This window comes from Phocoena phocoena, chromosome 3 (genome assembly GCF_963924675.1).
Source record: "Phocoena phocoena chromosome 3, mPhoPho1.1, whole genome shotgun sequence".
Lineage (NCBI taxonomy): Eukaryota > Metazoa > Chordata > Mammalia > Artiodactyla > Phocoenidae > Phocoena > Phocoena phocoena.
The window spans coordinates 28,976,931-29,002,906 of record NC_089221.1 but is presented as its reverse complement, the minus strand read 5'-3'; the positions used below and the strand labels follow the sequence as shown (position 1 = coordinate 29,002,906).

At 42.0% G+C, this 25,976-nt stretch overlaps 1 protein-coding gene across 4 annotated transcripts in view; it reads left to right on the top strand.

Annotated features, from left to right (window-relative positions):
• The window catches only part of PRLR (prolactin receptor), a 66,722-nt gene that overhangs the window by 34,994 nt on the left and 5,752 nt on the right, over positions 1-25,976 (top strand). The window contains exons 3-9 of one of the 4 annotated variants that reach the window (XM_065874066.1): positions 1,635-1,767; positions 3,162-3,331; positions 8,107-8,276; positions 9,685-9,826; positions 11,067-11,166; positions 11,880-11,949; positions 13,771-15,251. In XM_065874066.1, coding sequence (XP_065730138.1) covers positions 1,635-1,767; positions 3,162-3,331; positions 8,107-8,276; positions 9,685-9,826; positions 11,067-11,166; positions 11,880-11,949; positions 13,771-14,793 — 1,808 coding nt within the window. In that variant the 3' untranslated portion in view covers positions 14,794-15,251. Of the gene's footprint in view, positions 1-1,634; positions 1,768-3,161; positions 3,332-8,106; positions 8,277-9,684; positions 9,827-11,066; positions 11,167-11,879; positions 11,950-13,770; positions 15,252-25,976 lie in introns of those variants that run through there. The other 3 variants (XM_065874067.1, XM_065874069.1, XM_065874068.1) reach the window with 3 other exon arrangements.

The window sequence follows — 25,976 nt, the reverse complement described above, 5'->3', positions numbered from 1 at the left end:
GCAGAGCTGGCCCCAGGCTGTCTGGCGTGGACCGTTTTCGGGGGGCTGGGAGGTGGCTGGGCTCCGGCTGACACGCAGCCTGGTGACTTCGGCCCCAGCCTGTGCACCGCATCGTCCCATTCCATTCAGTTCTTCTTTCCAGCGGTTTTGCCTAGTGCCCTGTCTTCCCACCTGTGTTCTCCTCCAAACTTGCTCTTTCTGACCTGCTAGCAGTTCTACCCGGGAGCCAGCGTGAGGGCTGAAGGGCAAGTGTGGCAGAAAACAGAGAAGCCCCAGAGCCTGAGGGACCACCACCTGGAAGCTCTTCTCTCTGCTCCTGATTTCCTGAACTAAACACCAACTGGGGTTACGTGGCTCGCTGTGGATGGGGCCCCCAGCCCAGCAGCATCAGGGCCACTGTTTCCCTCTTTGGACCTGACAGACAAGGAGTAGAAGAGGGAGCCAGCTCACCAAGAGCTTTGGGGATTAGGGAACTCAAAACCTTCATCCACTTGGCATTGGGTTTTCCACATCAGCTCTTTCAGCCCTGCTAGCTTCCAGCTGGGACTAAGTACAGCTCCTAGATAATGATGGTAGCTAGTAACCGCAAGAGCAGCCACCTGTAGGAGCTGCCATGCCTCCTACCCATAAAGACCCAGGGGGAGAGGGAGAAATATAAGGGAAAAGGGACCAAAAACCCAAATTAGGAAATGGAGGCAGGGAGGATGGGGAGCCAGACTGTGATGCTGAATCGGAGGTCAAAGCTGAATGGAGGGCTTCCCCGGTGGCGCAGTGGTTGAGAGTCCGCCTGCCGATGCAGGGGACACAGGTTCGTGCCCCAGTCCGGGAAGATCCCACATGCCGCGGAGCGGCTGGGCCCGTGAGCCATGGCCGCTGAGCCTGCGCGTCCGGAGCCTGTGCTCCGCAACGGTAGAGGCCGCAACCATGAGAGGCCCGCGTACCGCAAAAAAAAAAAAAAAAAAAAAAAGAAGAAGAAGAATGGAATCAAGGAAGAGTGAAGGGGAAAAGGAAGGGACAGAGAAGATGGGGAGGAAGCAGCTCAAGGGGGAGCCTCGGTGATACAGTGAAAGAACAAGAGAAGAGAGCTGGGTTCATCGTGTGGGAATGGCAGAAAGATGGTGGTTAGTGAGCCAGAGGGGAGGGGCCCAGAGAGCACTGGATTAGCAAATGACTACAGGATGCTTGTGCCTGGGGAAGAATTCTTTCTATGGGGCTGTGGGTGTGTTTCCGCTCCGTAGACTCCATGGGATTATAGAAGGGCCACAGCCTTTCTCAGTCCATATGTATCCCTAGCACTCTTGATGCTCACCGTTGTTGAAACTACATGGTGTAGTAGTGTAGTATCTCCAGTAGTGTAGTATCTCCATCTCACAGTACGCGCTCGCGCGCACACACACGCACACACACCCCCCACCGCAAAGCTCTCTGAGTCCTGCCCACTTCGGCGCAGCCCCCAGAGGAGTGTTGCTGGATGTTGACACCTTGGCACTTCTGAGCCCGCCACCCCTAGGCCTACTCTCGCCGAGACCTCATCACTGGCCTTGGCCCCATCAGTCTGCTTCTGTCACCAGCAGAATGGTCAGAGAGTTGAACAGACCTTAATATTGACGCCAGTGGCTTCTGGCTTTTTCTAGGACAGTCACCTCCTGGAAAACCTGAGATCTTTAAATGTCGTTCTCCCGAAAAGGAAACATTCACCTGCTGGTGGAAGCCTGGGGCAGACGGAGGATTACCTACCAATTACACGCTGACTTACCACAAGGAAGGGTAAACGTTTTCTTCTCTCCTAGCAAAGCGCACCTGGGTGTCCTCACTCTCCAGGCCACAGGAACACTGACTCTGGGTTAATTGCCACGCTTCCCTGAACGGACACCGATAAGACTCCTGCTACTGGAGGAAGGGAATCAAACATACGCGTCCACGTCTTCCTCTTAATGTCCCTGCCGAGCTCCCTCATGCACATAAGCTCAGCCACCACCTCGGCAACACAATCCAGCAATGCTCTCATTGCCTGTCGTAAGTTTAGGCTGTAGCCCAAGGTCACGTATAAGTGTTTCCTAAGTGCTAGTTAATTTTAGATGCTTATCTATCAACCTTGTGCCATTTTTTGTAATCATTACTTTTGTAACCTAAGAGTATTATCATGTAATCTTTGACAACCGTGGTACATTAGCTTTTCGAACTTGATTCTTGTGCAAGAAAATAACAAGCCCTACAAGAAAAGGAAGATGAGGTGTTTTCCTTAGGAAATCCATGGACCCATGATCTCCCAGAAGACATATTGGGAGCTAAAATTGCAGTGCAGAGTAAACAGGGTGATCTCTGGGCAAGGAGTTCGTCACAGTTACAATGAGACCCTCCTGGAAATCCAGGGACGGCTGTATCCTTCCCCAGTGAAGAAAATATTTACTAGTAGAAACAGCTGGCTCACTTCCCAGTGACAGGACTTGGTACACAAAGCTGCCATCCCTTCTGGGACCCAAAGGGGTGTCAGGCAAACAGATCTCAGGAACTCAAAGTGGCGAGCAAAGTGGAATACGCCTGCACACCTCTGTGGTGAGTCTTGCGTGGAGGCCCCCAAGTCTAAACGTGAGCAGCCTAAGGAGCCTCTTGGGCCTGAAATATCTCCTTTCAGAGGCCCTTTTCTCTGTGGCTGGCTTAGTGTAATTGGAAATACCCTGCAGCTTGTATTCCCTTTAATCTTTTAATGAAATGTAATTCAAAACATATGTGCAATAAGTGTTGCCTCGTGCATTACCCCCACCCCGTGTGTATGTGCAGGGGAAAGTCCCAGTGTCCTGAGATGACCCAATGGTGGTTGCCTGAGGAAAGCGGTGCATTGGCCACAGAAAACTCAAGTGTTCATTGGCAGGGGGCATATATCACAAAGCCCACAGCAACCTGTAGACAGGAAGGGTTGGTGAGAAACAGAGTCACTGGGGCTCTGATGTGACCCTGCCACCCGTTCTCCAGCACTCTCTTCCCTTTGTCACCCCCAGCTGACATGGGCAGGACAGAAGAACTTGGGGAGACCTTCTTCAGCTCTGGTTTTTGCATCTGGAATGCCTGTTCCCCAAAATCCAGTGGTATTGATCTATTAAGGAAAAACTAGACTCTTTTTATCACTTTCTTACTGACTCCTAATATATTACTCGTTGCAGAGAGACATTCACCCATGAATGTCCGGACTACAAAACTGGTGGTCCCAACTCCTGCTACTTTAACAAGAAGCACACCTCCATATGGACGATATACATCATCACAGTAAACGCCACGAACCAGATGGGAAGCAGTTCCTCGGATCCACGTTACGTGGACGTGACTTACATAGGTAAGGGGAAGGGTGATTGGTGAGGAATTTGTTACTCCAATATGAATCTACCAATAGTCAAACTCAGTTTGAGTCTTCTTGGCTTATGGATAGATTCCCATAAAGAAAGATGAGAAAATTCACACCATCCTTGCCAACTGAGTGTTTTAAACCAATTTTTTGGATTTAATTAATTTTTATTGGAGTATAGTTGATTTACAATGTTGTGTTAGTTTCTGCTGTACAGCAAAGTGAATCAGTTATACATATACATATATCCACTCTTTTTAAGATTCTTTTCCCATATAGGTCATTACAGAGTATTGAGTAGAGCTTCCTGTGCTATACAGTAGGTCCTTATTAGTTACCTATTTTATATATAGTAGTGTGTATGTGTCAATCCCAATCTCCCAATCTATCCCTCCCCCTCCTTCCCCCTTGGTAACCATAAGTTTGTTGTCTACCTCTGTGACTCTATTTCTGTTTTGTAAATAAGTTCATTTGTATCCTTTTTTTAGATTCCATAATAAGTGATATCATATAATACTTGTCTTTCTCCGTCTGACTTACTTCATTCAGTATGATAATCACTAGGTCCATCCATATCACTGTAAATGGCATTATTTCATTCTTTTTCATGGCTGAGTAAACCAATTTTTATTTACGATGGTAAGACAGTAAAATCCTTATGCCTTCCTTTGACCCTTCTTCCCATCCCCTTGCACCCAACAGGAATGTTCTACTTAGCTTCCCTTATCAATCCTTCTCTCCAGCCCTCCCCCTGTGACCGATGTCCCCTTCTCCCTTGGCAAGCTGGGATTTCTTTTCTGAGATTTCTCTCCCTGAAAGACAGAGCTGCTTCATGGAGTAGCAGCTCTTAGAAGAGTCTCATCTGCTTCTCCACCCACAGGAATTGCTCCAAACTGCTTTGCCCCAAATTCAATTCTCAATATACATATGTTTCTTAGCAACTGGAGCTATTCTTTTCAAAATAAAGAATTTGGGGAGTAAATAGTGCTGCTTGAACAGAAGGCTGAAGGCCAGGGTCACAGCCACGATGTTTGCAGAAGTCACTAGCAAAGTGAAGCAAAATCGACCTGAGAGCTGCTTCTTGCTTTGCGTGATCAACATTGAGCCATGAGACATAACTGCAGTGATCTGTATGGGTTAGCAGGGACAACAAAGGGAATCTTAGGACAAGAGATGGCTTAGGACAAGAGATGGCTTGGCCTTAGCTAACCTAAGGAGTAGCTAATTAGGTTCAAGGTCACCCAAGTCTTCCTGACTTACCTAACACCAACCGACAAGGAAAATCAGGCTAGGACTCTCAAGCATCGGGCTGTATGTCATCCCATTGGCGTGTTATCAGTGATTGATCCTTAAAAACTAGAAAAGCTTGCAACATCAACTGGTACCCATTTGAATTCTGTCTCTCCCCAGCAAATTATTGCAATGAGCCTGGGGATGGAAACAGAATTTGATCTTAGCTTAAGAAAATCAAAAAGTAACCCCACTGACAAGTAGGAATAAAATAAATTCCATTCATATAAATTTACTTGAGATATGAAGTCTTTAAAATGCTAAACACCAAATAATTCCATTTGCATAGTTTCTTTCTTAAATTTCCTTGTCCTCAAATATTCTGCCCTCAAGTGTTAAAATATTTAAGGTCAAAACAGTGAAAGCAAGAGAAGTTCTGAAATGCACAACTGCTGTAATGAAGATTATCCACAAAAACAAAAACGGGATCACTAAAGAAAAGTAGTATGTTTAAAAAGTGAAATGAATCAAATTCATAGTGACTCTGGAAAACAAATTCTCTGGTGAAAGAATGTGTTGGGCCATACTTTTCAAAATAATGAAAGAAGTGTTCATGGAATTCTCATATAACCCTGCAGCATACCGTGTTGGTGACAGGCCACAGAAGTTCATTTACAACGCAGTTTTGGTTGTGTTTCTTTTTTTTTTTTTTGGTTTTTTTTTTTTTTTGCGGTACACGGGCCTCTCACTGCTGTGGCCCCTCCCGCTGCGGAGCACAGGCTCCAGACGCGCAGGCTCAGCGGCCATGGCCCACAGGCCCAGCCGCTCTGCGGCATGTGGGATCCTTCCAGACCGGGGCACGAACCCGTGTCCCCCGCATCGGCAGGCGGACTCCCAACCACTGCGCCACCAGGGAAGCCCTACAACGCAGTTTTAACCACAGTAAAGTCTACCAACTTGAATCTCATCCAGTGATAACCTGCAGTACAAGATACTGGCACATAATCTCTCAGAAATAGATTTCATTGTTGTCACTGAGATATATTTAGCTATGCTGAAGACACTTGAAATGTGATTCTCAGCTGGGTGCTCTCTGCCTCCCATAGGGTACTTGGCAATGGCGGGAAATATTTTTGAAGCTTGCAACACAGGGAGAGAGGGCCTCTAATGGGGAGAGGCCAGAGATGCTGCTAACGTCCTACAACGCTCAGGAAGGCCCCTACCACAAAGAATTATCTGGTCCAAAATACACATAATGCTGAGGTTGAGAAACTTTGCTTTCAAGGATTCATCTTGAACATTTTACTTGCACCTTTGTACAAAGATGTTTTGATCAGCATTTCTCAGTCTTGTGTTCAAATTAAAACATATTAAATAACTGATATTTATTTAGTAAGGCCATATAAAACAATCTTTCTTAGGTATTTACTTAGTAACATACAAGCATTAGGATTAGTGGCAAATTTTCTAAAGCTATTTTTTCAGGCAACTGTAAGGTATAAAGCCAAGTCCACTAGAGTTACACTCACTCTGCTCTCACCTGTAGTGGAGACTGATTTGAGGAGGTAAGAAATGAATGGAGAAAATGTGACTGGCCAGCAGGGCTGAGACTAGGGTAAGGCAAGCTAGCACCCTAGGACCCTCACTCTTTTTTTTAATTTATTTTATTGAAGTATAGTTGATTTACAATGTTGTGTTAATTTCTGCTGTACAGCAAAGTGATTCAGTTATACATACATATATATATATGTTCTTTTTTATATTCTTTTCCATTATGGTTTATCACAGTATACTGAGTATAGTTCCCTGTGCTATACAGTAGGACCATGTTGTTTACCCATTCGATATATGAGTTTGCATCTCCTAATCCCAAACTCCCACTCCATCTCTCTGCCACCCCCCTTCCTTCTTGGCAACCACAAGTCTGTTCTCTATGTCTATGAGTCTGTTTCATAGATAAGTTCATTTGTATCATATTTTAGATTCCACATACAAGTAATATCATATGGTATTTGTCTTTCTCTTTCTAACTTACTTCACTTAGTATGATAATCTCTAGGCATTATTTCATTATTTTTTATGGCTGAGTAGTATTCCTGTGTGTGTGTGTGTGTGTGTGTGTGTGTCTCACATCTTCTTTATCCATTCATCTGTTGATGGACACTTAGGTTGTTTCCATGCCTTGGCTATTGTGAATAGTGCTGCTATGAACATAGAGGTGCATGTTTCTTTTTGAATTATAGTTTTGACTGGATATATGCCCAGGAGTGGGATTGCTGGACCATATGGCAACCCTATTTTTAGATTTTTGAGGAACCTCCATTCAGTTTTCCATGGTAGCTGCACCAATTTACATTCCCACCAACTGTGTAGGAGAGTTCCCTTTTCTCCACACCCTCTCCAGCATTTGTTATTTGTAGATTTTTTAATGATGGCTATTCTGACCGGTGTGAGGTGATACCTCATTGTAGTTTTGATTTGCATTTCTCTAGTAATTTGCGATGTTGAGCATTTTTTCGTGTGCCTGTTGGCCATCTGTATTTCTTCTTTGGAGAAATGTCTATTTAGGTCTTTTGCCCATTTTTCAATTGGTTTGTGTTATTTGGTGTTTTTTTTGATATTGAATTGTATGAGCTGTTTGTATATTTTGGAAATTAAGCCCTTGTTGGTTGCATCATTTGCAAGTATTTTCTCCCATTCTGTACGTTGTCGTTTCATTTTGTATATGGTTTCCTTTGCAGTGCAAAAGCTTGTAAGTTTGATTAGGTCCCATTTGTTTATTTTTGCTTTTATTTCTATTGCCTTGGTAGACAGACCTAAGAAAACATTTGTATGATTTATGTCAGAGAATGTTTTGCCTACTTTCTCTTCTGAAAGTTTTATGGTGTCATGTCTTATATTTGTCTTTAACCCATTTTGAGTTTATTTTTGTGCATGGTATGAGGGAGTGTTCTAACTTCATTGATTTACATGTGGCTGTCCAACTTTCCTAACACCACTTGCTGAAGAGATTGTCTTTTCTCCACTGTATATTCTTGCCTCCCTTGTTGAAGATTAATTGACCATAGGTGTGTGGGTTTATTTCTGGGCTCTCTATTCTGTTCCATTGATCCATATGTCCGTTTTTGTGCCAATACCAGACTGTTTTGATTACTGTAGCTTTGTAGTATTGTCTGAAGTCTGGGAGGGTTATGCCTCCTGCTTTGTTATTTTTCCTCAGGATTGCTTTGGCAATTCTGGGTCTTTTATGGTTCCATATAAATTTTAGGATTATTTGTTCTACTTCTGTGAAAAATGTCATGGGTAATTTGATAGGTGTCACACTAAATCTGTAGATTGCTTTGGGGAGTATGGTCTAGGCACCTCACTCTTAAGGAGGCATTCACAGACCTGTACTTAAAGGAACCTGACATCAAATACCAAGTGTCTCATAACCATGGAGATAAAAAAGGTAGAGAGATCTGCCTCTAAGTCATATAGTTCTGGATTCAAATACCCATATTTGACTAAATATGGAGTTTCTTTCATATCTACAGTTGAACCAGACCCTCCTGTGAACCTGACTTTGGAATTAAAACAGCCAGAAGACAGAAAACCATATCTGTGGATAAAATGGTTTCCACCCACCCTGGTTGATGTAAGATCTGGTTGGCTCACACTCCAGTATGAAATTCGATTAAAACCTGAGAAGGCAGCTGAGTGGGAGGTGAGTCAACCGGAAGCTTTTGGAGGGAACCCTGTCCTTTGGCAAAGATGAAGTACTGCAACTGAGAATAGGTCATGCCCCCTAATTATTGGGCCACCACATTGCCTTCCTGATGCTGATGTTACCCACCCATGTGTGGAAGGGCCTTCTCCCCTCCACTGGGATGGATGGGGGCTCATCTTTACAGCTCTCCCATGACTAGCTCCTTGCAACTGAACAGCCACTTCTGCCAAGTTTTCGACCCACCTCCCTCAGGATATCTTAGATCTAACATCTGTGAGAGTACTTAAATGGCACTAAGTGGGAGGAAAAAATTTCAGTGTAACCAGTCCATGGCTAATGGCATTTTTATTCACTTTAAAATACTTCATTGTAAGCAAATAGTACAATAAATTATAGGCATTATGATAATCTACTCTTAAATAGTTTAGTATATGTCTCTTTTAAAAAGGGAATATTTCCAAATATAGCCTAAATAATAAGATCACACGTAGAAAATTAATCGAAATTCCTTAATATCATCTTTTTGAATCCCTTAATATCATTTAATGGTCAGTTCATGTTTTAATTCCCCCAACTGATTCAAAAATATTTTTAACAGCTGGTTTGTTCAAACCAGAATCCACTCCAGGATCACTCACTGTGGCTGGCTGATATATCCCTTCACTCTCAACGTGCTCAGGAGACTGGGCCACTTGTCACATAGAATGCCCCACCTTCTGCATTTGTCTGATTAGTTCTTTGTGAAGTCATTTAACCAATTTCTATGCCCCCATATTTCCTGTAACCAGACATTAGATCTAAAGACTTGATCACATTCCAGGTGAACAATTTTTGGTAAGAAAACTTCAGAGGTGATATATATGCTTCATATTCCATCATATCAGGAAACAAAGACCATCTGATCAACCTACCATAAATGATGTTAAAAGTGGCCCCTGGATCGGGGAGATCACATCTTGATCCCTTGATTGTAAAGTCATGTTTAATTTGTGCACAATTGCTTCAGTGTTCATGAATTCCCAGTTCTCTTCCACCTAGTGGCTTTACATCAGTGAATGATCCTTGAATCAATTATTTTATTAGAGTTTAGAAAAGAATAATTTTCCAATTTTATTAACTAGTCACCTTCCATAATGTAGAATTTAGAAAGCAAGGTGTAGGGAGCAGAACATTTGTCTTTCTGAAGTAGAGTTCCCAATGGAGAGATAGAAAGCCTGTTGATTTTTGTGTGAGCAGTATTTAACAGGAGGAAGGGTTGGGCTGAGAGGGTGGAATGGTGTGAACAGGGTATTTACTAAGTGTGATCATTTTGTCCCACTCCTCCAATAGTTTACTGCCTAAAGAAAAAGTCTCTTTCTTCATAACACAAGTCAGAGTGACTTCTGTTTTCCTTGGCCTCCCTTAGACTCATTTCGCTGGGCAGCAGACTCAGTTTAAGATTCTCAGCTTATATCCAGGGCAGAAATACCTTGTTCAGGTTCACTGCAAGCCAGACCATGGATTCTGGAGTGAGTGGAGCCCAGAGAGCTCCATCCCGATACCTAATGGTGAGTGACTTGGCTCCCTTTTGCTTATACTCCTAAATATTTTTTTTAATAGAATGAGTTTGGTAAATTTGTATGTAGTAACTACTAACAGAGAAACTATTTTGAGTCTTAGCCAGAAGAATGAGTAGAGGTGAGTTTATCATCTCTCCACTCAACACAAAGACATTTGTAAGTACAGCATTGCTCCCTGGGTCACTGTCAGTGAGGACCAGTTTCTAGGATAAGTCTGCAGTCATGGGCTTGAAATGTCTCAGAGGGCTTGATGGTCCGTCATTCTGCCCTCCCCATCTGTCCCATTCCTATCATTCAAGGTCATCATCTAGTTCTCCCAAAATTTGTAAGCCGCTATCCCATCTGAAAAGCATGAATTGATTTTCAGTCCTTGAAGACAATTACATGTTGGTCTGTTAGTCAAGGAACAGTGTATAAAAGGCACACAATTCTTTAAGTGCCATTAAACATGGCGGCTGGCATTCTACAGGGAATGAATCATTTGCATTTCCAAGTACTTTACAGTTTACAAAGTCTTTACCTTGTTTGTTCCTCCCAACCATCTCAAGTATTCAGAGAGAACAGAATTGCCATTAGGAACTGAAAGGGAGGAAACTAAAGGTCAGTGGAGTTAGAAGTCTCGCCCAGAACTGCATGGCGAAACCTAGCTCTTGTGACAACTTGCCTGGCCAAAGCATCAGGGCTCGCATTGGCATACTGGAAAGAGCACCGCATTACAGGCCATAAGAGTGTGCATCCAGTCCATCCCTGGCTCTTACTAAATAAAAGCAGAAGCCCTGGGTTCAAACCCCAGACTACAACTTTATAGCTACATGCCTCTGGGTAAACCACTCTTACAGTCTCAGTTCCTCATCTTTACATACAGGCAATGTATGTAAAGAGCTTAACATCATATGGCTTTTACTGAGAACTTAATAAATGTTAGCTTTTTAAATTATTATTACTGCAACTGACCATGTACCCTTGGACTTCCTATATAAGTATCAAATCAAATAATATTTTTAAGGATCTTGAGAATTTTAGAGAACTATAAAATATAGGCCACTTTAAAATTTAATGATATTGGAAAAAATTAAATCCATCATTAATGTTACTCTGGATTGATGTTCAAATCAGAAAAGGTGTGGAGGGGCGGAACTTATGTTCAAAAGTTTCATTGATTTGTTTTGTTTGTTTGTTTTTAATGATGTTGTATGTGATCAAAACTTTCTGGCTGTTTGCTTTTTAGACTTCTCAATGACAGATGCAACCGTGTGGATCTTTGTGGCCGTTCTTTCTGCTGTCATCTGTTTGATTATGGTCTGGGCAGTGGCTTTGAAGGGCTACAGGTACTTCACTGTCTATCAACCCTCCTCCCAATCATGGTTGTCAGGGATAATGGCCAAGAAAGACAATACAAAAATGATGGAAACCTACAGATAATTCAAGCACCTCATTTTAGCCATTCGTTGCAGTGTGTTCACCGTTAAAAACTTTGATCAGTGCTAGCAAAAGTAGAATAGACACATTTGAAGTTGATGCTCTTTCCATCAAATGGAGGCTCACAGTTGTGAAATAGTAAAAATCTGGCAAGAACAGCAAATAATCCCCTAGTCACTTCAGAATCAGCCAGAGTTAATTAGCGAGAATTCATTTTTTTTTTTTTTTTTTTTACGGTACGCGGGCCTCTCACTGCTGCGGCCCCTCCCCTTGTGGAGCACAGGCTCCGGACGCGCAGGCCCAGCGGCCATGGCTCAAGGGCCCAGCCGCTCCGCGGCATGTGGGATCCTCCCAGACCGGGGCACGAACCCGTGTCCCCTGCATCGGCAGGCAGATTCTCAACCACTGTGCCACCAGGGAAGCCCGCTAGAATTCATTTTGATGTTGACCTCTAGAAGTATTCATTGTCTTCACCACTGATTGTTAGTTTCACGTAGCCTCGGAACTCTAACTTCTATCTACCATAGTCCATGTAGCAGCTATTTGGAGATAACGCTAATCTTTCAAAAATTACAAAGTGAAAACATGCGTCATTTATCTTGTCTCACAAATCTTTTTATAGCATGGTGACCTGCATCCTCCCTCCGGTTCCTGGGCCAAAAATAAAAGGATTTGATACTCATCTGCTGGAGGTAAGTACCAGAGGTAAGAATGTATTGTGACCAGCTTCTCTATACTCGTTATCTTTACACAGGAGCACACAGTTCCCATCAGTGTGGCCTGGTCAGCTCGGCCATCCTTGACCAGCTGTCCCTCCTCTTCAGCAGGTGTGTTTACAGAAAGATGTGGGAAGCATGAGGGTACTTACCATCAGATACTGAGTGCCAGAGGACAATGAAAGAAAGCCAAGAAAACCTCAGAACACATAGGAATGCTTGCTAGGTTTATCAGCTCTTTTCATAAGCCCCATCTAAAACATTTTGTACAAATAATCAATTGAGAAAGAGGGTGAATGTTTTGATGAATACCAAAGAGGAACCTACCACCAGCCCCTCCGTCATACTTTGGTGTAAGCTCTCACTCGAATGTTCCTTACAGAAGGCCATAGTAACAGAATATCCTATTGCAATTTTTGCTCAGTTTGAGAGCTCAGTTAAGACTGGTTCAGTACAGTGGAACTGGTGTTTGCCAGGGCCCATTTAGACCGATTCAAGTGGGAATGAAATTTAAGTGTTTCCAATGAAAAGAGGTGTTAGAACATTTTTAATTTCTCTGCAGGTTGAAATCTATAGTTTCAATTTGACCTTCTGCTTAACACTGATGTATATAAAAGCAGTCCCCTACACATTGTCGCTTGACCCCAGCCGCTGTGAGGCCAAAAGCACAAGAAGGTGAAGAGTGAGTCCTGGGGAATTTGGCTTGACGGCATTCACTCTGATTGCAGATATCAGAGCAGGAACTAGAGCCCCAGAATTTGGGCTCTTATTCTGCTATCCAGTCTCTAGCACTGACCTTTATAGACCCAGCGTGAACATCTCAGCTAACTAAATGAATTATTGTTTAGCTCGCAATTTGACCTTGTAGCCACAGGGACTTAATGACTTTTAAAAACTGCTTTTCGTGTCAGAAGAAAACGTTCTTGGATTTTTAATGCCATTACCCCTAATTCTCAAAAGAACTTTCCCAGATGGGTGCTATTATTCTCATTTTACAAATGGAGAAACTGAGGATCACAGAACAGCTTATCCAAAGTCACAGAGCCTTTAATAAGTAATAGAGCCAAGACTTAGGCACCAGTCCCTGACCTAAGTCAGAGCATCTGGAGAAGCGTGGAAAATGAGAAGAGGAGGCCGGAGGAGAAGTCGGGGGAGAGGAGGATAGAGAGAAGGAGGAGGGAGAGGAACCCAAGGAGATGGAGGGAATATGGGCTGGCAGGAAGCGGGGGAGGGTGGGGAGGGAGGGGAAATGGAGCAGAAGGAAAGGAAGGAGTGGGATGGGAGGGGAAGGGAGGGACAGGGAGGGAGAAGCAAGGAAGAGGAGAAGGGAGAGAAGAAGGAAAAGATGAGAATCAGCTTCCCACTACCAGACTCCAGAACGTGGGGTGAGGGAGCCAGTTAGGAGGCCAGCAACCCGATTTCAGAACTAGTGAGTCCCAGTACCAAGTGCACGCATGAGCGCTATGGGTTTAGATGTTTCCCAAGCTTTTCTTATTTAATAGTTATATTTTTATTATGTGCACATATACTACTTGCCCATTCAACTCGTGATCATTATTGCTTAGAGAAAGACTAAGTTAAAATCGTGAATTGACTTAAAGAAAAATATTAGGTGAGTAATAGTCCAGGAGGTGATTCTAGATGGCCTGGGACACAGACGTCTGACGTTTGGGAAATTCTGCGAGGCCGTGGCCACATCCCACCTGCCCGTAGTCAGGAACACAGACTTGGCTACGATGTCCATTTGGAATGTTATGAACCTGACAGCCTTCTTGCCTTGTGTCTGTGTTTTAATAGAAGGGCAAGTCCGAGGAACTTCTGAGCGCCCTGGGATGCCAAGACTTCCCTCCCACTTCCGACTGCGAGGACTTACTGGTGGAGTTCTTAGAGGTGGATGACAGTGGGGACCAGCAGCTGATGCCAGCTCACTCCAAAGAACACCCGGGGCAAGGCGTGAAGCCCACGCACTCGGATCCCGACAGTGACTCTGGCCGGGGCAGCTGCGACAGCCCTTCCCTTTTGTCTGAAAAGTGTGATGAACCTCGGGCCAATCCCTCCAAGTTCCACACTCCTGAGGGCCTTGAGAAGGCAGAGAAACCCGAAACAAACGTTACCCAGCCCCAAGGCCCTCAGAGCACAAGCGTGGAAGGCAAAATCCCCTCTTTTCATGTCAGCGGATCCCAATCTTCAACGTGGCCTTTGCTGCAGCCCCCCGGCCTGCACTACTCCAGGTCATCTTACCACAGCGTTGCTGATGTGTGTAAGCTGGGCCTGGGCACGGCAGGTGCTGCATCCACTTTGTTGGACAAAACAGACACACGTGCTTTAAAACCCTCGCAAACCATTGAGACTGGCGGGGAAGGAAAAGCAGCTGAGCACGGGGAGTCAGAAAGCTTCCGTTCCAAGACTGACCAAGATGCGGCACGGCTGCTGCCCCAGGACAAGACCCCCTTGACCTCTGCTAAACCCTTGGAGTACGTGGAGATCCACAAAGTCAGCAAAGATGGAGCGCTGGCGCTGCTCCCGAAACAAAACGAGAACAGCGGCCGGGCGGAGAAGACCAGCACCCCTGAAACCAGCAAGGAGTACTCGAAGGTGTCCCGGGTGATGGATAGCAACATCCTGGTGTTGGTGCAGGATCGGCGAGCGCAAAACCTGGCTCCGTTTGAAGAACCAGCCAAGGAGGCCCCGCCACCCCTGCCACAGAATCCAGCCGCGGTAGACCTGGCCTCCTTCCCCGCGGCCCCGAGCAACTGCAGACTCCAGCTCGGTGGGCTGGATTACCTGCATCCCACAGGTTTTATGCACCCCTTTCAGTGAGAGCTTGATTCATGGAAGGATGGGTTAAAATGTGATTTTCCTTCAGGTAACACTACAGAGTACATGAAATGCACTCTACCAGAGAAGGCTTGAGAACGGGGTTAGAATGATACTACCAAACTCCCAGGTCACTTGTCTTCATGATCCATTTTCAACCAGTTGCCTCTTTCTCCAACAGTTGATTCCAGAACAAATCGTTTAGTTTCGTGTGATTTGTAGAGTTACGTTTTGCTATCAGTTATAAAATTATGTGTTCAATGAAATAAAAGCACATTGCTTAGTAATCTTGAGGGACCGTGCCGATAGGTATAATCCCCTGCAACAGGCTTTCATGGTCTGGTATATGACAGAGGATATCGACTAGTCAAAACTGTTTACCACAGGAAGATGGTAGATATGAGAAAAATGCCATGAAAACCACTTTTGAAGACCAACTGCTTAACCTTTAGCACTCCTCTCTCATTTTATTAGGATTAACCAAATTAAACACATTTTAAAAAAAGAGTGCATTCTAGAACACCTGACAAATTGTTTACATCCGTTCCTATTACCTTAATGACGCATTGCCAATATGCAAATAAAAAGGATGCCTCCGATTTTTTCTTAAAATAGTTTGAATTTATTAAGCATGGATTCCTCCCCCCGCCCCCGCCCCCCCCCCCCCCCCCCCGCCGCTAAATTGTATTTCATTCTGAAGTTTCTGGAGGATAGAGTTTTAGAAAGTGAAATTTTCTTACATAAGAGGCAAATGAGTTTCATGTGGTGAATCCTTCTAAAATGTTTTCCTCCTTCATTTCAGCATGATAATTTATTACACACCCTAGTCTTCTGTTAGTGAAAAAAAATCCCCAAAGGCTAACTTTAATTTAAAAGATCATCGCTAATGGAAGTACTGCCTTACTGTACATACAAATTCTACTTTAATATAAACCCGTAAGTTGAACAATGTATTTTTGAAGACTATTTTTCTATCACTTAGGTAAGTAAAACACTGTTTTCTACCTTCCCAGTACAGCTGTTTACCTATTCAGTGGGTACAGTATTTTCCGTTATGTGATTATAAGGAGTATTTACAGTACAGAGTGATATATGCAGTCCCTGTTTGTGGAATAAAATGCCACACCAAACCAAAGCCCACTGAGGAATATGAAGCGGATGACAATATTCAGTTTCCAACACAGTGTAGTATAGTTTAGCTGATTCTTTTTATCTCCAGGATACTTTAAACAACAATCATAGAGCTAGAGTTTTAGGGCTCTCCACAGACCAGAAATTACTTCTCTTGTAATTTAGGGCTACTCCTGGGCTTCTGCTCCTCTCTGGATGAATATTCATAAAGCTACAATGAAAAAGGAGAGTGGTAACATCTAACGCACTGTCCAAGAGAGAGGGTTCTTGTTCTGCTTTTCTGAACAATCTTGGACAGCAAGGACATTTTAAGTAAAGCCAGGAGTTCGTGTCTCTCTGGAGTAGATCCAGTAGATCCACTTGCAAAATTTTGGCAGGGGCAGGGAGAGCACTCACGTCAGAAGTATCCAAAGAAAAGTTCCAAGAAACCAGGCATCTGTGGATTAGTGGGAACCACTACAAAGGCCAGGGTATGGTAGTTGGAAGCCCCAAGTCAGTTCCAAGGGCAGGCTCTCCAAGAGCGGTCAAAAGCCTGGATCTCCATTTTAAAGAGAACATCCATGACTCATCGAACTGCCTGCCTCTATTTCCATTTCACCTGACAGCAAATCCATTTCTGTATCTGCTCACTAGCTGGAACATAGAGAATTTGAGCTCCCTCTGTGAGTTAAATATTCCAGCCCAATAAGTCCATGTGGATAGGAACTGGACTCAGAAGTAGCCTGATGTGTGAAAGTGAACACATTGCCAGAGCTTCCAGAAATGCAAAAGTAATAAATCTGAGGCTCTATTCTCCCAATATGCAAACAACATGTTAAGAGTAAGGGGGCTATTTGGGAAAGTGGTCCAAGTTTATTCAATCCCCTAGATCCTTGCTACTCAAAATATGGTCTGACCAGCTGCATCAGCATCACCTGTGCGCTGCTTGGAAATGCATAATCTCCACCCCACCCCCGCCTCAGAATCTGCATTTTGCTAAGATCCCCAGATGATTCATGTGCCCAGTGAAGTTTGAGAAGCATTGCCCTAGACGATCATTTCCACTAAAGCTTATTTTAGTGCATGAAGCGATCCTCTCCTGAAAAGTACAGGTTGAGTCTATTTGACTTGCACTGAACGGTACTGTAAGAAAAAGGCATCATTTTTTAAAACATATTTTTAAAATATATTAGTGGTTTAGGATTCCCATAATGGTAGAGAATGACCTGAAAAAGTACACAACTTCTAAGAGGTCCAGGGAATATATTCCACCTTGAGAGGCATTGACAAAAGACTCTGCTCTTCACAGCTGGTACAGGCTAAACCTTTCCCAAAGATAATCCAATCTCCTCCAAGATGTGTATCAATCAGTCTGATAGTATGAAAATTCAAAAATAGTCTGCTTTTGATATATAATTTGGCATATATGGAAAAAAATGTCATGGCTGAAGACTCAAACTAAATCCTTAAAGAAAACACCAGTTAGCAAGTAAATTACTACCACTTGTTAACTAAAGCCAAGGCTATAAGTCTATGGTCAGTTAGCACTCTTTAACAAACTATGTTTTTTTCATGGTCTAGCCTATTTTCTGTTAAGGAATCCCCTAGTCGAATGAAAGTATGCAGATTGGGGGTCAAGAGGCCCAGCTTCTAATGCTAATTATGTTACCTTAGACAGATCAACTCCCTTCTCTGGACCTCAGTTTCCTCTGAAGGAAATGTTAGGCCGGAAAATCTCTAATGTCCTTTTAAACTCCGACTCCTTGATTCCATGATTCACTGAATAGTGTCCTGCAAAGATAATTAACCAATGCCTTGTATCATAATTAAGCTAATAAATAGTTACCCTTTATCATAGAAATACAAGTCCTCTTCAGGGATGTGCTCATTTTATTTCACTTGCAAATCATCAAGTCCAACTGATCTTAACATATCACACATGCATTTTATACATCATGTAGGTATAGAATCGTAGTCTAAGATTATGTGCAAATATGCGTGTACAGAGAAGAGGCATGAGATATTTTTTAAAAGACGTTGAAAGAGGCTTTGATTTTTAGAAAGAAAAACACTTTTCTTATATCAGGCGGCTGATTCTGGTTTGTTTTCTTTTCTCCCATGGATTATGTACCACCATTGCACATTTGGCTTTAAAAGCCTTAAGCTCTTAATTATAAAGGTCATATTTTTATAAACAAACACCTAAATATTCACGTTACGTAGCACACGGAAAAGGGATAGCCAATGGATGATTTATGGAAGCTTATGACTCAAACTGCAAAATCTTCTCTGGTCAGTTTTAGCAAATGGGTACAAGGCACCTCAAATGAGCACAAGTTATAATCAGCCATGTCACTGACATTTAACAGACTCTCCATCTCCTAAGTGCCTAAGGCCAATCCTGGTAGGCAGTTATGTACTAAATACTTGCTTTCACTGGTTTGGTCCAAAGCTGGTCAATCCCTTACCATCTGTACGAGTTGAAGGAGTTTGACTGTCCTGTAGTGACCCAACTGAACGGGAGAATCCGATGAACAACCAGAGGCACCTGAGCCCCAGGGTGCAGCTTGGCTAAGGAGGGTCCGTCCCCAAATCTGCCTCTTTCTCCAGGCTGCCCGCCACTGCCCATCACTGGCAGAAAGACTTGCCGCTGCCTGTAGTAATTTTACTATCTCCTTAGAGTAGACGTGAAAGAAACAGATTTGTACATATCTTACAAAGTGCCTTTCTCTCCTTTTTGTTTTTTTGAAGTTTCATTTTCACAAGAAAAGTGTATCGATTAGAAAGTGACTCTTACATTTTAGATAAATGAATGAAACAGCCAGAAAGAGAATGACTAAACGGTCTAAGGTCCAATCAGCAACTATTGAGTGGATTTTAATTTATTGTTTAATTGAATTGCCACAGAGTTGATGTGAATAGTGTAACTTACTTTGACAAGAAATTGACTCTGGCTAGGATTTTGCAATAAGCCTGCCACCCTGTTACTTGAGACCCTCAGTTTGAAAACATATTAATGTACTTCTGAATAGCTTGGACTTGCATGCCAGGGCCTGAGAAGGGCAATGCGTGCACCGTGGAAACTTGCACACATGCAGAAAGATGTAAAGGCCTCTGGGTTACCATCCGCAGGGTTGCTAACGTAGATTTGTCATTGATGAAAGCCTCGCGTGTACTTCAGTGAACCAATTTCTTTTTCTCCTTTTTCAGCCCAAGCATCATTGTGTTGTTGCTAGGGTAGTGGGCTGAGCACTCAATTTCCAGGTCGAGGTCATCCTGCTGCCACTAAACAGGCTGTGTGATCTTAGGCAAGTCCTTTGAACTCTAGCCACTAGTTCCCTCACCTGTTAAACGAGTGCATTGGCCTAAAATGTTTCTAAGACCCCTTCCGGCTCTAACTATCTTTGATGCTCATGATCTAAGTGAAGTCCAGGGTTTCCGTAGAAGGCCCAGGGACAGTGCAGGGAAATATTGCTGGTGTGACCTTAACCTGAAGCAGTGGACAATGTGGCTGTGACACCGCTGAAGAGAAAAACAGATCCATTCCTCCAAGTCAGATCGATTTCAGTTAGCATCCTTGCTTCTTCTCTTCTGCTTAGCTGTCCATCTTGTAGGCTTCTTATGCTCTCACCCCAGGGCCTTTATTTTCCCTGAGAGTTCATTATGTGCGGTAGCAACCATAGGATTTGCAAGAAACTAAATTACACATAAACGATGACTTTGGCCTGAGTCAAAGGACCGAGTCAGATGTTAAGTCAGCCACACAGATATCAAGGCCCAGATTGAGGGTCACAAGTTACCCCATTTAAAGGTCCTCAGGCTTAGATATTCTAGCCCAATTCATTCATTCAAGGGCCATTAATAAATCCAGCTACATTGACGACTCGGCCGTGGAGGTCTTAATCAGAAACTTAAAAAAAAATACAAAATGATTGCTTGAGAACTTATGACCTAACCAGAAGTTCTACTTATAGTTATGGCCTGGACTTATTTCATGATCAGTATACATGTCCTCTGCAAATCAAACAGGAGTTCTCTCCCTAGATTTGTGTCTTTCAAGAAGGCGATTTTTGGTCTGAGACCATTACCTGGTATCTATTTCAATAAAAGGAAAGCGATAGAGAGAGTGTTTCCAAATGTTTGGGCAGTTTAGGATTCCACAAAATGCCGAGAGTAACCTGCTGAATCCAAATTTTATTGGACATAGTCACTCTATAATCTATTCAGTGTTCTGAGCTTATGGCTAAGAGATTGCACGTAACTCACAATACCATATGCCCATGACTGTTTTGTCCACATTGATTCCTTTGAGTTATGCTCTGATTTCATGTCAGGAAGCACTGAGGTGTGTAAAGGGGAAAAACATGTACTGTTTACATGGTTGTTGTCAGTGAAGAGAGAGACCCTTAGATAATCACAGTCTATTAGTTAACTTTTTACCTGCTGCTAATTAAAAAGAAAAAACACTTAACTCTAAAAACTTTAGCTACTTAAGTAGTAATATCAAAAATGATAGTTTAATAGTTATGGTCAAATTATGTTTCACCTGGATACACTTCAAAGTCCAGTCTGAGTTTTTTCCATGCAAATTTCACAAATCCTGAGGGGGGAAAATACCTTGTTGTTGTGTTATCTGAAATTGAAAAACTATATGGCAAAGATTTTCCTGAACAGCAATTTGTTTTATAAAATTCCTGATAAAATGATTTTGAAGTTGTAAAAGTAACTACCTCCCTTCTTGTTCTAATATCCTTCCTTCAAACTGCTTATCATTTAGAAATGAAAGATGTCACATCTCCCACTTCGACTATTTTCAGTGCCATAGTTGTGTATTTGCCATGTGATATTCCTGACTTTAAAGTAACTGTTATATGATTTTATATTATATTGCTTTATGTGGTTCAAAAACTGTATGACACATTGAAATATATAATCCTCCTGTTGTGAAACTCACCATGTAATGCAAAAGAAAATAATTATTTAATGACTTAGAATCTATGTATATGTATTTCAGTATGATTGTTTCTATGTCTGGAAAACAAAACTGAAAAAAATATGTAATCATATCTTTCTGATGAAACCGTGAATGTACTCATTCTTTTCTTAATCTTTGTCTGGAAGTAGTGTAAGTTGCCCTCATACAGCTGCTCTGGGGTAAGTGTTTAACGTACAATCCAACAACTGTTTAAAAGTCAACCCCCCCAGCTTTGCTTCACGTGACCTCTTATACTTCTTGAATGTTACTTGCGTCTTGAGGCTTGTCCTTCTGCTTGATCAGTCATTTCAGACAATTTCTGTGTCTCACACGGAAACCGAAGCAACCTATAGAACCGGACTGTTAGGTGATCTGTGTCTCCTGTAAAGCCATATTGAAGTGAAGGCTATGGAATAGCAAACGGTTCCATATTTTCAAAGCTACCACTACCTCTGCTTTTTCTCTCTTCCTAGAAAATGCCAAGCAAAATTCTTAAACATTACATAGGAAATTAGAAGTGATTGTTATAATATGTTACTGGGGTTTGGGTTTGTTTTTACATGAGAATACACCTTCTAATTCACCAGTCAGTAGGTTTATGCTAGGTTTTCTCAATAACCATTTTTCCCTTTTATAAAAACTGGCTGATGAATAAGAGCCAGAAAGAATGCATAGTAATTCACCAGGTAAAAAACCAACAAAACTATAGATGCAGATTTTTTCCCAACCGTAAGTCACCTCAAGGTGGTTACCCAAAGCCACGATAGCGACATTTCTCACAATTTGACTTCCCTAAAGCCCCTAGAAATAAATCTTTTCCTTATTTGATTTTTTTTTTTTTTGCCGTCACTGATGTGGCCTCTCCCGTTGCGGAGCACAGGCTCCGGACAGGCAGGCTCAGCGGCCATGGCTCACAGGCCCAGCCGCTCCGCGGCATGTGGGATCTTCCCGGACCGGGGCACGAACCTGTGTCCCCTGCATCGGCAGGCGGACTCTCAACCACTGCGCCACCAGGGAAGCCCCTCCTTATTTGATTTTAACTATCAAAGATATTATGGTATGGGGAAAATCAGCCATATATCAGAAATAATCTTGTTTTGATTTTAAAAACTCATTTCTACATGAACTTATTGTAATGCCTATTTTTTTAGCCTTAAAGAATTATAGAAGACTATAGTCATCTGATTCATCTTGCATCTTTAATTCTGTAAATCTCTGGTTATTGCACATTGTGCTTTCTCTTTCCCATGGATTTATTCATTTGTCTCCTTCCATTTTGAGGGGGCAACATGGACAGTTAAATCCTTGTCAGCAGTATGGGAGATTCTGCTAATTGCTATTGCCAGAATATCTTCATTTTTACTGCATGCCAGAAACAAGGCTTGCCAGACAAAATCATCCCAGTAGCATATGATCGTTATATTTCTATTCATGCTGTTGAAAACACCCAGCTCAGTGCCTGGCTCAATAAATGTTTATTCCCCTTGCCTCCCCTTCCTCTATTTATTTTTATTCGATATGTAAATAGCAAAATAACACATTCATGGCTGAAACAATTTTCTTGATGGATTTTTGCTGCTAAGGATCTATAATCCAGAAATTGTTTATGTAAATTGGACCAAAACAATTTTCCCCCTTTCTCTTCACCCTTCCATATGATTGCAAAACATAATCTCCTTCCTTCACCCATCCCTCACACAAGAAGCTGCTAAAAAATAACGTGAGATGGAACCAGGCACATGGAGATCAGATCAGAGAAGCTCATTTAAGTATTATAAAATAAAGGTAAAACCAAGCCATTAAAAAATGGGATGCTTTTGAACAGTACGATTCATCCATATTACTAACAACATCTTTTCTGACCAAATTCATTGGATTAAGTGTAAAATGATAACTTTTTACTTTTAATGGATCTAGATCTAGAAATCTTTACCTACTGTTCATGCTTGTGTTACAGAACTGTGGGATGGTGTGGGGTTTGCTTTACAAATTCTTCTTTGCCTCCTAAATCCCCTAATGCCATGTCTTACCAAGGAATGAGAAATTTCTCATTTAGTGAGTATCACTCCCTAAAACTTGGCTTCTGTCAAAGAAACACTGACTCCCCCATGCTTACATTGGTGCCATCTGCCTTTAACTACTGGACACACTTTTACTTCTAAGCTGGAAAAAATTGTAGTGTTAGTCACCAGACACGGTGTTCATATAATTAATGACGAGTTGGAAAAGTAATGTGTAGCTAATTTTCCAAAATTATCACATGTGCTTTCCTAAAAGAAAACAGAAATTATATGTTGCCACATCTTGCCAGAACCATATCTGAAACCTTAACCCCACTAAACTCTACAACTTACTAACCAACTTTTACACATTCTAAATCCCCCACTATTTTGAGGGACTGGGAGATATAATATCTATTTAACAGAAACCTTGAAATCTTGGGGCTGGCAGATAGGGCAGGACTATAGCAAATGGGGTTTTTGAAAAGCCTCCAATAGGACCTTACTGGCCAGGGAAGCAGATTCTTGCAGATTTACTTCTGAGAATCCTTCTGAAGAATGCAAATGAGACAAAACCCGTACTACAAAACATATTCTACTTTGGAGGTCTCGACACTTAAATTAGGATTCTTTTGTCTACAACCTCACCTACGCACCTCACCCCTCAGCTCCTGCTGCCCATACAAGTGTTAAGCATGTTTCTCTTATTATGATCAGGTTCACATTAAAACTTACAAAGACTTGAAGCACAGATACTTTTACGAATGCGATTATTATTATTATTACTTAAAATATTTTTTAAGTAAAAGCTAGAGGGTGTTAGTCAAACACCACATGGATTGTTGGTTGGCGAACACTGGTATAAGCTAAGGGAGCTCAGGAATTTTTATTACTGTATTTATAAATGTGTTTGAAAGAATTTGTAAACGTCACAGGTACATTTTTAAGGTGACACACATTCGCTGCATAAATTATTAGAAATTATAAAATGAGCTTCAATGACATTTGCCAGTAGTTTTGCTTCACATGATCAATATTGATATTGTTACTGAACTATGTAATCTCATGATACATTTTTCAATACTTTTTCAGAGCAACTGCTTTTGCAATGGTAGCAATGGTTAATTTCAATTGAATCAATAAATTACTTCCTAAGCAATGATTTTTGGAGGGTCTTTTTCTATATATGTGAAACACGTATTTTATGTATAATGTAAGTTTGGGGGGGCGGTTTTCTTTGTTTCAGCAAACTTTATTAGGACATATTTTTTTTTTAAAGAAGGAAAAAACAGCCATCTAAATACTAACGCAGACACACGCTAAAATATTCGGCTTAGAATACTCATCCAAGGCGTTTTTTTCCCAGGCATGTATTCTTGTGCTCCTCTCTCAACATATCTCTGATTTTATTTCCTACTAATTCTAAATCAAAACTGACATCTTGCTTCCAACCCAGCTAAATTCTACATCTTCTCTTTCCACTGCCCTCAAGTTCCTCCAGTCTTCAGCCATTTGCCAGACCCAAGCTTTAAAAATGCAAACATGCTCGGAAGCACTCAGAAGTTCCTTGGGCCTTCTGGGAACAGCGAAGATGAGAGGTTCCAAATCTGATTAACAACCGACTCTCCCAAATGAAGTTTAAGCCACAAATCTCAGCACCGACAATGCACGTTTTCTTTTGTTTGCTTCCTCCTACCTGGAATTATCCCATGTCTCCACTTAGAACTCCAGCTGTAATTGACTCTTCCATTTATAATATTTTGTCTATTGCATAAAATATTTCATGCACACTTGAAAATTACGGAGGATGATACAACAAAGATCCACTTACCAACACCCAAATTTCACAAATATTACCTTTTTTCCATGCCTTTTTTTTTTAAACATCTTTATTGCAGTATAATTGCTTTACAATGGTGTGTCAGTTTCTGCTGTATAACAAAGTGAATCAGTTATACATATATGTTCCCATATCTCTTCCCTCTTGCATCTCCCTCCCTCCCACCCTCCCTATCCCACCCCTCTAGGTGGCCACAAAGCACTGAGCTGATCTCCCTGTGCTATGCGGCTGCTTCCCACTAGCTATCTATTTTACATTTGCATACATTTTCTTTTTAATAAATGAAACATGATGGATGCAGGAACTGGCATCCCTCAATAATCAAATTCTCTATCTCCCTCTCCAATGGTGACCACAATCCTGCAGTTGTATATCCTCCTGGCCATTTAAAAAATGCATTTACTTCATACATATGTATCTATAAACAGTATATATAATTTTTCTGGTGTTTATAAATTTTACATAGATAATAACATAGATCATTACTCACCTTGATTTTTTTTCATTCAGCATTGGGTTTTTGAGATCCAAATAGCTCCAGTTGATTGGTTTTTATCTGCCGTATGCAGTTGTGTACCTAGGTAAAATTTATTTGTTAATCCCTGTGTTGATCAACTCTCCATTTCCACTATTATAAATGACTCTGCAATGAATATTCTTATGCAAGTTTCACATTTTAAGTGTTTGCAAGACTTTCTCCAGGATGTCTATCTAGAAGTGAAATTATTGGATCATATGAGACACATATCTTAACATTTTCTCAATACTGATAAATTGCTCTCAAAGCGGTGGTACCAATGTCTATCCCAGTCAGCAGTGTAGGACTTCACTCCTTAATCATCACCTAGTATTGTCAGATATTTAATTTTTGACAATTTGATGAGCATAAAATAATTTATTGTTGCCATTTTAATTTTCATTGTCCTAATGAATCCATTCTGGATCTGAATAACTCATCCCTGATTTGCTTATCTTTTATGCCATCTGAGTCTCTACATAAGCACAAGTCCTAAGTCTGGGCTTCTATTCCAGTCCAGTGGTCTCTTTATCTATCCGTGCTCCAATGTCCCCTGTTTTATTACTCTAGTTTTTTGTTTTGTTTTGTTTTGTTTTTTTGCGGTACACGGGCCTCTCACTGATGTGGCCTCTCCCATCGCGGAGCACAGGCTCCGGACGCACAGGCCCAGCGGCCATGGCTCACGGGCCCAGTCACTCTGCGGCATGTGAGATCCTCCCGGGCCGGGTCACGAACCTGTGTCCC